General features: G+C 36.7%; 1 protein-coding gene across 1 annotated transcript in view; it reads left to right on the plus strand.

Moving 5' to 3' along the window:
• The first annotated feature begins 887 nt into the window (after nt 1-887).
• The window catches only part of PRIM2 (DNA primase subunit 2), a 103,248-nt gene continuing 91,112 nt past the window's right edge, over nt 888-13,023 (plus strand). The window contains exons 1-5 of the mRNA XM_007420059.3: nt 888-1,035; nt 2,131-2,296; nt 2,604-2,707; nt 3,430-3,509; nt 6,845-6,965. Coding sequence (XP_007420121.1) covers nt 2,146-2,296; nt 2,604-2,707; nt 3,430-3,509; nt 6,845-6,965 — 456 coding nt within the window. The 5' untranslated portion in view covers nt 888-1,035; nt 2,131-2,145. The remainder of the gene's footprint in view (nt 1,036-2,130; nt 2,297-2,603; nt 2,708-3,429; nt 3,510-6,844; nt 6,966-13,023) is intronic.

Here is a 13,023-nt window from a genome sequence, read left to right on the forward strand (position 1 = left end):
GCTGGACCATTAGAATGAACGAAAGAATTAAAAATGATGCCTTTGAATTGTGATTCTGGAGAAAATGGTTAAGAATACCTTGGATCACAAGAAAAACAAAATGTTCTGTATTAGATAAAATAAGTACTGCCCCCTGTAAGTACTAAATGTCAGGCTAAAACTTAGATAATTTGGACACACAATGCATACACAAGACTCACTGGCAAAGACCTTGACGCCTGGACGAAAGGATGGTAACCAAGAAAAGGCCAACAAAAGTGGTTAGATACCACCCACGATAACAAAAGCAAGAGCTTACAACGGCTCAAGGAAACAGTTACTGAGCTGTCAGAAAATCCTGGCGAAATGGTATCCATGGGAACACGGGCCTCCAACAGCTTTTATAAGAGTACTGGAATTGCAGATAACAGTCGGAAACGTCTGAACAGCAACGAACACGCATCACGCTAAGGCATAATCAAGAACGATCTTGTGATCTATCCCAATATGTGAAGAAAAAGGAGGAAAACTGCAACACCCAAAGCGTCGGATCCAAGCTTTCCACAATTATCAGCATTATTGAGGGGACTGTTTTCTTTCAATGCATGATTTCACCCCTTAGTCCTCCGACAGCCGCTTTAAGTTAGAAACCAGAAGTGCGGGCTGCACACGACGCTCACCTATTTATCTCTATGGTGTTCATGAACACCCCCAAACTGATGGCTCGAAAACGAGAGAGTCCTCTAAAACACACGGAGGCGCTCTCCGCTCTCGAGGCACCGTTACTTCCGGCTGGATCGCCTTCCGTCACTCGCTATTCCTGCGATTTCCAACCTTTTTTCCCCTTCCTGCCCCCAACAACCTTTGAATGACAGACTATGGAAGAAAGATGAGGGCATTGTCATGGCAACTTCCGGGAAGCAGGCAAAAGAGCCAATCAGATGGAGGCTCTAACGAGGGAGAGGCGATGACGTCACGGAGTGGAGGGCGCGGCTTGTACTAATTTCGCGCGGGAAGTTTAGTCGGCTCGTAGCGTTTGTAGATTGCTGCTGGTCGGTGAGTAGGTTTTTTTTTTTATGGATTCCCCTCTTGTTTAGTTGATGTCAAGCGTTTCTAGTGGTGTGATCCTAAACGCGTTTTGTTTATAAGTTAGCCTTACTGAATTCTAGAGTGTTTTCTTTTATACAAGTATGCGACCAAAATCCTGCGGTGGTCTATTTCCGGAAGTATGCCTTTCCTTAATCTGTCTCTCTTCAGATGTGTGGGTACCATGATTCTCTGAAAGAATATTGTGGAAAATATTAGAGTTCCGACAGATATGAAAGGTACTACCTTCGACAACGTTATTCCTCCTCCTCCTTAAATGGCGGCGGGTACTCACACAATGCTCAACTAAAACGCATCTGCAAAATTTGTAGTTAAATGTATTGGATGAACTGAACTCATCCATTGTGGTTAATTTACAGCTCAATATATTGTGTGGAATCACCCGGTTGGATTAATTGGGAAGCTATGGATTATTTAATTGGCATGTTTTGCAAAGACAGATAATGTAGAAATACAGATAACTGCATTAATTTGGCAAGTCAAATATTTTTAGTCATCAGACACTAGGCAGTTAAGGTCAGATGTGGTTTACTGAAGCTTCATGACTGTCATTTCTTTTAACCTGAAGATTAAGCTGCTAACCAAGGAGCAAAAGGAATGCAGGGTACAAATATGGTTTTTGTAATAACTGAGAGACTGGCCTCAATTCAGTTTTATAAAAGTACTTGTGGACAGGTGTCTAGCCTCCTGCTGCCCATATTTTCCCTTTGGAGGCAGCAAAGAGATTCTGCATGGATGTTGTTCATTTGCGGTAAATATGTCCTCAAGCTGAGTTCAACTCCTGGTGACTGCCTCATGCTGTTTCCTTGCCAGTATCTTGGTATTTTACGAAACATAAAGTTTGAATTGCTTTTAAAATTATGTAGCTGTGTTTGGGGAGAAAATCATAACATCAAATACATGTAACCAAGCCTAGAAGCAACTTTATTGCAGAATAAAACTTGTATTCTAGTGTACTTAATTAATTTTCTGAACCATGCTTATCCTTTTCAGTCCTGATTGTTTATTCCCTATTTTATTAAGGTTTTACAATATTCTTTATAGGTTTTTGTGGAAAAAATGCAATTTTCTTCAAATGGCAAACGGGGATTTTTGAAATTGGGGGATAAACAAGAGTTATATCCTCTTAGTGTCCAGTTCTATCTGCAGCCTCCTACTGAAAATATTTCTCTGATGGAGTTTGAAAGTTTTGCAGTTGATAGATTAAAACGTGAGTATATAGAATATATAACACAAAATGGTTGTTTCATTATGTTTAGCTTTTCAGAATGATCCAAGTTTATATTTCTGTGAAATTCCATGGAATTGTATATATCTTCATCTTTTTCATAGTTACAGAGTTAATATATTTAGAATTCTGTTCAGTATGGTAGCTATCATAATTTATGTGTGATTGCTATAATCTGTTTTTTATTGTTAGTTTATATTCATTGTGTGAAATGAATTTTTTCAGATACTGTATGTTTTTAATCACTGATCCACCATCATGTTTCAAGACTCTTGTCTGGTCTTTGCAGTACTCAAAACGGTTGAGAACCTGGGTGTGAGTTATATGAAAGGTGGTGATTCTTACAAAGAAAAGCTACAGTTGGAACTTCGGCAACTTAAATTTCCATATTATGTAAGTTAAGGTGAATAATATGCCCTTGATGCTTGGCACCCAGGATAAAATAAAATACCGTCTGAGGAGAGAGCCAAATTAAATGTCTTTTGGATGTAGTGGGATCTGCAACTTTGAATTTGGTACTCCTTCCTGTACTTCCAAATGATTGTGTACCTAGTTCCAGTTGATGGCCCTTGTAATAAACTATGAGGTTAGCCCTGCTATTGCCTGTATAAATGACTGGCTTTTTATCATTCTTACAGCAAAATGTTTAAAAAATTTGGTAAAATTCAACATTGTAGAAAACAAAAGTAGATTAGGATTATACTTCTCCTTCCTCCCTTACCTCCCACCTTCCTTCCCTGGTAGACTCCTTAACTACCGAAAAAACTTTTCCAGAGAGTTCAGGTGATAGACAAACAGGGTAATCTCTGTGGGTTGGGTTTACAGTGCTGTGGTGGGTGTAATTGGCTCAAATTAGACAAAAGTGTCTTGTAAAGGGTTTTCCTCTAATTACAATTAATAAAACATAGCTTGTACTGTTTTGTAGGCCTTTAATTCTCTAAAGAATGCTTTTTAGAGAGGGGGTTGCAGGAGATTGAAGGTATAGGAAGGAAGAGAAAAACTGGTTATATGAGCTTGCCTTCTATTTACATACTGTTACCTTTCACATAATGTATGATATGTTATACTGTATGTGATGCAGATTTTCTTTTACTGATGTATTCTTTTCTAATTAGGCTTTGATTGAAGATGATTATGATGCAAGAAGAAAAGACCATATTTCTCACTTTATACTGCGTCTTGCCTACTGCCAAACGTAGGTACTATTTGTCTAGTTATTATACTGTCTAGATGTTAAAATCTACAGTACATTATGATTTCAGATGTATTTCATGCTGTATATGTTTTGGAATTGTGGTTTCCAAAATGGGCTAGAAAAATCTCTAAGTTGGAACAGTAGGAGGAAGGAAACAAGCATTTCGTTTGCAGATAATATTAAATTTTTTACACTGCCCGACTCCCAGCAACTCTGGGTGATTTACAAAGTAAAAACACAGGAAAAAAAAACAATAAAGACAAAGGAAGATGGCAAAACCAGGCAGCAACAAAAACATATACACGTTATTCAGAAGGGACTTCACCTACCCTATGCTAAAGCCTGGGTGAAGAGCCAGGTCTTTAAGGTCCTCCAAAATGCCAATAGGGTGGGAGTTATCCAGATTTCAGGGGGAACCTCATTCCAGAGGGCAGGCACTGTGTCAGAGAAGGCGTGCTTCCAGGGTCCCAGTAGATGGCACTGTTTAATCAAAGGAAGCTGGAGCGCACCAACCCTGTTGGATCGAATCACTCCAGCAGATGCTACGGGAGATAGGGCCTCAAGTAATCAGGCCCTATGCCATATAGGGCTTTATAAGTAACAGCCAGCACATTGGCTGTAGATATGGTCTTTCCTTGAATATAATACCTTTTTGGTGGACGTTGTTTATAATGCATGATTACTGAAAGAAAAAAAATGGAAATCAGTCGTTGCTGTGAGATGAAAGTGATTTTTCTTTGTCAAAAGATTGATAAAACCCCATAAATGCTGTTTAGGTGGCCAGGAGATAGAGCAAACATGCTCCTTAAAGTATATGCATGTACACTTCAGTGAACATCATTCATTCATTTAACAAGCTTATATGGCTGCCCAACTCTCACACAGTGACTCCAGGCAGCTTACAGAATTAAATGAATTTCACAAGCAAATAAGCAAAATTGCAGGGTTTTTTTCTATAAAAAATCTTTCCTATATTGGGAAAAATTAAAGCTCAAATTTGGGGAACAAGCAATGATAAAACTTTTATGGTTCTACAAAACAAGTTATCAGAAGAATCCTGGCTCTTCCATCAGGAGTTTCAGCAACATTTCAATAAGCAGAAATTGGCTTACCACTTATGACAGCAAGGATTAATAAATTAATATTGCAAAATTGAGAAAAGTTGTTTCAAATAGCAGAAAATCATTTACCATCCATTAATGGAGTGGCTTCATAGAGCTTTGGCTAAAAGCAAATACATTTTATCATATATACATCACTTCCTGTCCCAAGATTTCTGTGCCATGCAGAAACTTTTTGAAAGGGTATCTTTATAATATTTTAACAGATGCTAATTTATGTTGCCTTTGGGATTTATTGGTAAGCTTCAGATTCTTATAATGAATATCCTTTTTAATTCTTCAAGTAAGCTTTCTGTATCATGTGGTGTCCTATTTTAAGGTGGTTCACAAATTAAAACAAACAGGCCTAATTTTACAATGCATGTGGTAGTATGTTAAGAGAACCAAAGCTGATTATCTGCTAGAGATTTTAGTAGTTCAACAGTGCCACCAAGAGGTAAAGGTTTACATTGTCATTGTTTTTATTCATAAATATTTGGTACTAGAGTTTGATTTCACAATTATTAGTTCTTAATTTATTTACTTATGAATGAAAAGAACACTTGCTGGTTGTATATTTGGCATATTCAGTATGTAAGTTTAAACAAAATACTGCTGTGTTAAAGAGTTGTACCATGTGTTATTTTGCTAGTTATGTTTATTGAATGTAAAAAATATTACAATTGAATTTTCCTTAAAAGTAATAATTAGTTTAATAATATAATGTAACTATATTACTATATTATATAAAATAATTATATAGTTTAAAAAAGAAACCTAAGCTATTAAGGTGGGGAAAAAAACCCTATATTAAACTACCTAAAAGCAAAATGCAAACAAAGAGGAAAAAATGAACCCAAGGAAATAGGAAAAAATGAACCCTTGTAAATTGAACTAGGAAATCAGTTTAATAAAGTGAAACACCTAGTTACCTAAATTATATCTGTTTCTCTATAGATAGAAATACATCAATATAGTGTTACGTTGATTTTCCAGTTTATATATATTAGTATAAAATATACCATACTATAATAGTAGCTTACATAGATAAATTATATACATACATATAAATTATATACAGTATATACACACACACATAAATTATAGATTACATAATTTTCTTCAATTTTTCAATATTGTGATTTTATTTTAAACAATGAATTGAACCTAGATTATACAGAAGTATTTTGTCCAGTCTTGCCTCTCTGAAAGTACAAAGTTGATATAAAGGCTGAGGGTTATAATATTTTATTAAGCCTGCTATTTTTTTAAAATGGTAATAGTAGATAGTTGATTTAACTTCAGTGCAGCCTTCTCCAACAGATTTACTACCTAATGGTGTTTCAGAGGGTACAAAGGCATCAGGTCTAAACAGTTTAAATAAACATTTTAACTCTATCTATTGCCATTCAGCTTTTCTGGGTAAATTATATTCCTTTTGTAGAATTTCTTACACGGTTGAATGAAATAATCCTTTTAAAATTATGTGTTATATTCCTAAAAAATCAGTCTCCAACTCACTGTTGTCTAAAACTAGCCTCCTAACTGAAGTGCAAGTACTTGCTGCAATTCTCACTGTTTTCAATGAAATTTGTTTTAGTTGCCCTTTAAACATATCTTAGTTATATAAAGCTGTTTAGTGAAAACATTTCAGTAATAATAACCTCAAAGTTTTAAGTTAGAACTGAATTTGTGAATGCTTAGAATTTTTTTGAAACTTAGTAGTGAGTTCTAAGTTCACCAAACTTGATTGCAATACTTTTTATCTTATTAATCCCTTTAAGTCCTAGAATTAACATAGGGACCAATTAATGTATCCATGGAAGGAAGCACTTTTCCCATATGCAGTATGAACTGAAATCCTTTTTCCAGCAGTCTGAATATCTGTGCTGCAGGAAGCTACATCTGAACTTCAGTTTATACTGCATATGGAAAAAGCGCAGTATGAACTAAAATTCAGATGTAGCTTCCTGTAGCGCAGATATTCAGACAGCTGCAAAAAGGCAGCAAAAATAGTTCCACTCTTGTAAGCAAATGCTACTCATAGGAACTCAATAATGATTTAGCAAGAATTTGCAAATGATGAACTGTATTTTGTTCTAATTAGTTGTAAAAACAGAAAACTAAATGTGAGTAAGCATTTTTCCTATCACTTTGAAATTAAGTCTCTAGAGGAACTCTGATGTATGTGTCTAAATCGCTACATTTCATTATGCATTAATTGTGTTATTATAGGGAGGAGCTTAAGCGATGGTTTATCCAACAAGAAATGGACCTCTTCCGTTACAGATTTAGTGAGCTATCTCGTCTCTTAGTTGAAAAGTTTCTTCAATATGCTAATTTGGGATATGATATTGTAAGTACTGTATATTCTTGGAGTACCTAACTCCATAATTGGTTTTAGTTTCAGAGCTCTTACTAAAAGTATATATGACAGTGCAAAAATAATTGCTGCTGTTGGGCTCAACTTCATTTTGATCTGCTAGCTTTTTATTTTAGCAGTTATGAATTTGCTACATCATACATGCTGCAATGATTGTTAGAGTATACATTCTTTTTTTGTTTCCAAGTCACTCTCTTTCAGCCCTAAAAAGGAACATAATGGCAAAGAACTTCTGCAAAATGTTGCCAAGAGAACTGCATGGACTTGTCCATGTAGTTGCCAGAGGGAATTGAAGGCACCACCTGCTACACACCCAAAAAAGTGCCATATGACATACCTTACATTAGTTGTGCATACCTTACTCTGGAACCTCAGCAGGAGTGTGCATGAAATACAAAATATGTTTTGCTTCAGGTACAAGACAAAATAACTCAAAATATTCCACTGGGACATTCCCATTTAGCTGCATTTTGATGGGCAAAACACAAAACAGGCTGAACGTTCCAGTGATTCAAAATAATGGAAGATTGGGACAAACTTTTTGTTCCATGTTTTGTACCCAGGATCACAACACTAGATGGAGTGGTAATCTTTTGTGACTGCTGTCTGCCAGCCAACTTGAAGAAAAGTTGGCAAAAGGGAGGATTTTTGAAAACTTTTTGAAAGCATTAAAATATCCCAATAGGAAATAAATGATTCCAGGAAATGATACAGTAATCTCATCAATGCTCTTTCAATTAGCACTTCCTGGTTTTGAGATTAAAATTTGAGTCAAGTAAGCAAGTCTCATTCAAGAAAACCAATGAAGTTGTTTAGCTGTTATTTTTTTAAAGTTTGCCCCCAACCTCATTTTCTACTTTGTGCATGCAGATTGCAGGCAACAAGTTGAAGCACATATTTTGATACCTTTTTTTACAGCCTAACTCCCAAAGCAAAAAACAGTGCTGAACACCTAATTGACTTGTGCAGGAACAATTTACAGTACAAACTGAACAATATTTCCTCCATTTGCATTCTAACACCTGAATTTGACATAAAGCAAATGTGCAATCATGCATATAGATACTTCAACTTCCCCCTTCCCAAAACAACCCAATTCTTTTTACAACTTGAAATTCCAAAAGAGAATATAAGGGGAAAAAAATCAGTAACCCAAATCAGCATGCTTTTCCAGAAAATGCACCATGAACAGTATTGGCAGGTTTCTGGAGAATGTGTACACACACACACACACAGAGCTGTATCCCCAAACTTTTATGAAAGCTGCATCTGTGACTAGTGGTTGTACAGAAGAGCAATAGCAATATTTTTTCAAAGTTAAGACAGCAATGAACCAATGAGAATGGAAGTAACCTTGGAAAGTAGTAAGAGTGGTATAGGAAGGAAGAAGTCATGTCTGTAAATAAATAGACTGCTTATCTGGCAGTTCAACACTTAGGACTTCAAGACAAATATGTGAGATGTCTCTTTGGTTTTTAATGTATTTATGAATAAATGTATAAAGAATGCTTGTGATGATATCAGAGGAACATTGGTTTGGATATGATTTACTCTTCTATACAGATACCATGTTGTTGGCTGAAAACACATGATTTGCAGCAAATGTTAGATTATGTTGCTATGATGTTGATAGCATTTGATTCTTGATTTAGGAGGAAGTCACTGGAGAAAGGAGTTTGAAGGGAATGAGTTAAATTGAAGTTTGTGAAGGTCAGCTCGGCTGACAAAGTTGTTATAGTAGAGTACAACTGAATGCCAAAGGTTAACAAGATTTGTCTGGGGGTCTATTGGTTTAAGTTTTATTTCTAAAGAAAAGATCAGAGCTAAGCTCCAAAAGCAGACAACTTAATAAACAGTCTGGAAGAGAATTAAATTAAAAATCTTCGACAAAAGCATGGCATATTAATTTGTACAACAATTTTGGGATGGCTTTTTCTTTTGAACTTCAGCTTTCATTGCACCATATTTTAATACTGATACAATAGGCAGGATCTGAACTAGCCTCTCTGTGAATGGAACAGCTCCTTTCATTCCTCTCCAGGAATGGAATCCAGTAGAGGAAAGGGAGTATGCAGTATGTTTTTGGCAGTCATGATCAGAAGGGATGCAGAAAGGGGTCTCAGGACCCACATATTGTACTGGGGCTCCAGATTGGGCCCCTGGCCTAAGATCATGAACATTTGTTGTCATCTTTTTTTTTTAAGATTTTTTATCCCTCTTTTATTATTTTTATAAGTAACTCAAGGTGGTGAACATACTTAATACTACTTCCTCCTCCTATTTTCCCCACAACAACAACCCTGTGAGGTGAGTTGGGCTGAGAGAGAATGACTAGCCCAAAGTCAGCCAGCTGGCTTTCATGCCTAAGAGAGTCCTAGAACTCTCAGTCTCCTGCTTTCTAGCCTAGAGCCTTAATCACTAGACCAAACTAGCTGTTTTATACTGTTCTTATCCTTCTCCCTTTATGTGTCGTCTTGCATTCAGATTTCACATACAAAAATGCAGGGCAGAAGACAGGATTTTGTAGACCTTTTTTCTGTTTGACCTTAGTTTATAAATTAAACTCAAATCATTAATACTTTGGCATCAGTGTCATAATACTAAGGTTCACTGTAGAATTTTTCATTTCCATTTGTTATATATTATTTTGGCTATTTTTCTAGAAGAAAAGCATCTTTACAGCTATCTGGATATATTTACAGAATTAAAATTTTAAAAGCTATATAGGCACACTGTAAAACCTTTACAGAATCTCTGAGACTTAGAAGAAGAGCTGGTTCTTGGGACCCATTCTATGTGAATAAATGCTTTCATTTAAAATGATGGAGCTTTCCAAAGGAGCCTATGGAGGTGTACAGTTCACATGTTCTTAAGGTATTAAAACATAACTCTATCTGTTGGTGAAGATAACTAATTAAAAGATTTTTATGGACATTCTAAGCAAATATTCAACAATTGCTTTCACTTTTTTTTTTTTAGGAGGAAAAATAATGCCTCATATTTTGAATATGAGGCTTATTTTTTGATGGGAAATGCTGGATTTGTCAGTCATACTAATGTGGTTTGTTTGGTTTTTGTTTAGTGAAATACATGAACCCAGCCATTGTGGCTTGTAACCATGGTTTTTGTTTTAGCGTTGTAGGTGAACCAGGTCTTTGTAGACCGTTATGATTTTTTAATGTAGTTGTGGTTAAACTGGGATGCAGTCATAGATCTTGTATGTCCTATTCACAGCATTTTGCCTATCGTGTAAATTTTCCCTGTTAAGATCAGTAATCATATTTACTGCCATAGTGAAACTGGACTTCTGATTGGCCTAGCCATAAACTGTCATCTTCCCTGAACGTTGAGTTGTGATGGAATTGATTTACTATAAGATATAATGGCCATAATCTGGCATATAGATTCAGTGATTTCAGTCCAGGGTTTGAATCTCTTTTTTTAGAATAATAGTGAATTGCCCCCAGAATGATTCCTATTGGGTTTTATGGACAAGGAATTAGAAAAGAAATTTGGGGAATTAATATTGTATATGCTAACTGTGGCGAGATTATTGTATGCAAGAAGTTGGAAAAGCGATGAAATACCTACAGTGGAAGATTAGATTATAAAATTAACTGAATTTGCAGAAATGGTGAAGCTGACCAATCTGGTCAGAGAAAAAAACAACAAAATTTTTTTTGAAAGACTGGAAACCCTATGTGGACTTTTTGTTGAAAGAAGAAAAGATCAGATTGATGATTTCTGGATTTAGGGATTAAAAAGCGACAAAGAGGATGAGGAAAAGAATAAGATGATAATTACTAGATAGAAGAAAGGGCGGAAGGCATAATTATATGTTTTCTGTTCATTCCCTTTCTTTTTTCCTTATATTCTATCTTTTTGTTTTGTGTACTTTTTGTTTTGCATACTCTTACTATATTGAAAAATTCTAATTATGTACAGTGGGGCAAAAAAGTATTTAGTCAGCCACCAGTTGTGCAAGTTCTCCCACTTAAAAAGATGAGAGAGGCCTGTAATTTTCATCATAGGTATACCTCAACTATGAGAGACAAAATGGGGAAAAAAATCCAGAAAATCACATTGTCTGATTTTTAAAGAATTTATTTGCAAATCATGGTGGAAAATAAGTATTTGGTCAATATCAAAAGTTCATCTCAATACTTTGTTTTATATCCTTTGTTGGCAATGACAGAGGTCAAACGTTTTCTGTAAGTCTTCACAAGGTTTTCACACACTGTTGCTGGTATTTTGGCCCATTCCTCCATGCAGATCTCCTCTAGAGCAGTGATGTTTTGGGGCTGTCGCTGGGCAACACGGACTTTCAACTCCCTCCAAAGGTTTTCCATGGGGTTGAGATCTGGAGACTGGCTAGGCCACTCCAGGACCTTGAAATGCTTCTTACGAAGCCACTCCTTCGTTGCCCGGGTGGTGTGTTTGGGATCATTGTCATGCTGAAAGACCCAGCCACGTTTCATCTTCAGTGCCCTTGCTGATGGAAGGAGGTGTTCACTCAAAATCTCACGATACATGGCCCCATTCATTCTTTTCTTTACACGGATCAGTCGTCCTGGTCCCTTTGCAGAAAAACAGCCCCAAAGCATGATGTTTCCACCCCCATGCTTCACAGTAGGTATGGTGTTCTTTGGATGCAACTCAGCATTCTCTCTCCTCCAAACACGACGAGTTGAGTTTAGACCAAAACGTTCTACTTTGGTTTCATCTGACCATATGACATTCTCCCAATCCTCTTCTGGATCATCCCAATGCTCTCTAGCAAACTTCAGACGGCCCAGACATGTACTGGCTTAAGCAGGGGGACACATCTGGCACTGCAGGATTTGAGGCCCTGGCGGCGTAGTGTGTTACTGATAGTAGCCTTTGTTACTTTGGTCCCAGCTCTCTGCAGGTCATTCACTAGGTCCCCCCATGTGGTTCTGGGATTTTTCCTCACCGTTCTTGTGATCATTTTGACCCCACAGGGTGAGATCTTGCATGGAGCCCCAGATCAAGGGAGATTATCAGTGGTCTTGTATGTCTTCCATTTTCTAATTATTGCTCCCACAGTTGATTTCTTCACACCAAGCTGCTTGCCTATTGCAGATTCAGTCTTCCCAGCCTGGTGCAGGTCTACAATTTTGTTTCTGGTGTCCTTCAACCAGACACCATATGCATTTGGTCTTGGCCATAGTGGAGTTTGGAGTGTGACTGTTGGAGGTTGTGGACAGGTGTCTTTTATACTGATAACAAGGTCAAACAGGTGCCATTACTACAGGTAACGGGTGGAGGACAGAGGAGCCTCTTAAAGAAGTAGTTACAGGTCTGTGAGGGCCAGACATCTTGCTTGTTTGTAGGTGACCAAATACTTATTTTCCACCATGATTTGCAAATAAATTCTTTAAAAATCAGACAATGTGATTTTCTGGATTTTTTTTCTCATTTTGTCTCTCATAGTTGAGGTATACCTATGATGAAAATTACAGGCCTCTCTCATCTTTTTAAGTGGGAGAACTTGCACAATTGGTGGCTGACTAAATACTTTTTTGCCCCACTGTATATGTGTGTGTGTGTATACTGTATATATACATACACACATATATATACATATACATACACACACTATTAAAATTCTCATTGTGTTTATCTATTTATTTGTACCCTCAAGTTAGCCCAAATGGTGCATTTTTGAATCAACAATTTTTGAATCAAGGTATGTAAAATCCGCTAATTTAAGAATGTGTAAAAAATCCGGGACCCATTACTCCTGTGGAAATGAAATTTCCACAATGTTCAGATCAGTTTTATTTGCAAAGTTGTGGGCGTTGCAGCGTCCCTGCAGTCATGTGATCGTGATTTCTGATGTTCCCTGCCAGCTTCCCACAAGCAAAGTCAATGGGGAAGCTGCCAGTAAGTCAAAAGTTGCTCCCGCTCCCACTGCTTTTTTGCCTGCCCATGATCATTCTGTTTAGGTAAGTAAATATTGACTTATTATTGAAGTTCGTTTGCCACTACAATTATTTTTCTATTTATG

Source organism: Python bivittatus, unplaced genomic scaffold (genome assembly GCF_059951505.1).
Source record: "Python bivittatus isolate LINGU-HERP-01145 unplaced genomic scaffold, Pbiv_v1 ctg000020_np1212, whole genome shotgun sequence".
Classification (NCBI taxonomy): domain Eukaryota; kingdom Metazoa; phylum Chordata; class Lepidosauria; order Squamata; family Pythonidae; genus Python; species Python bivittatus.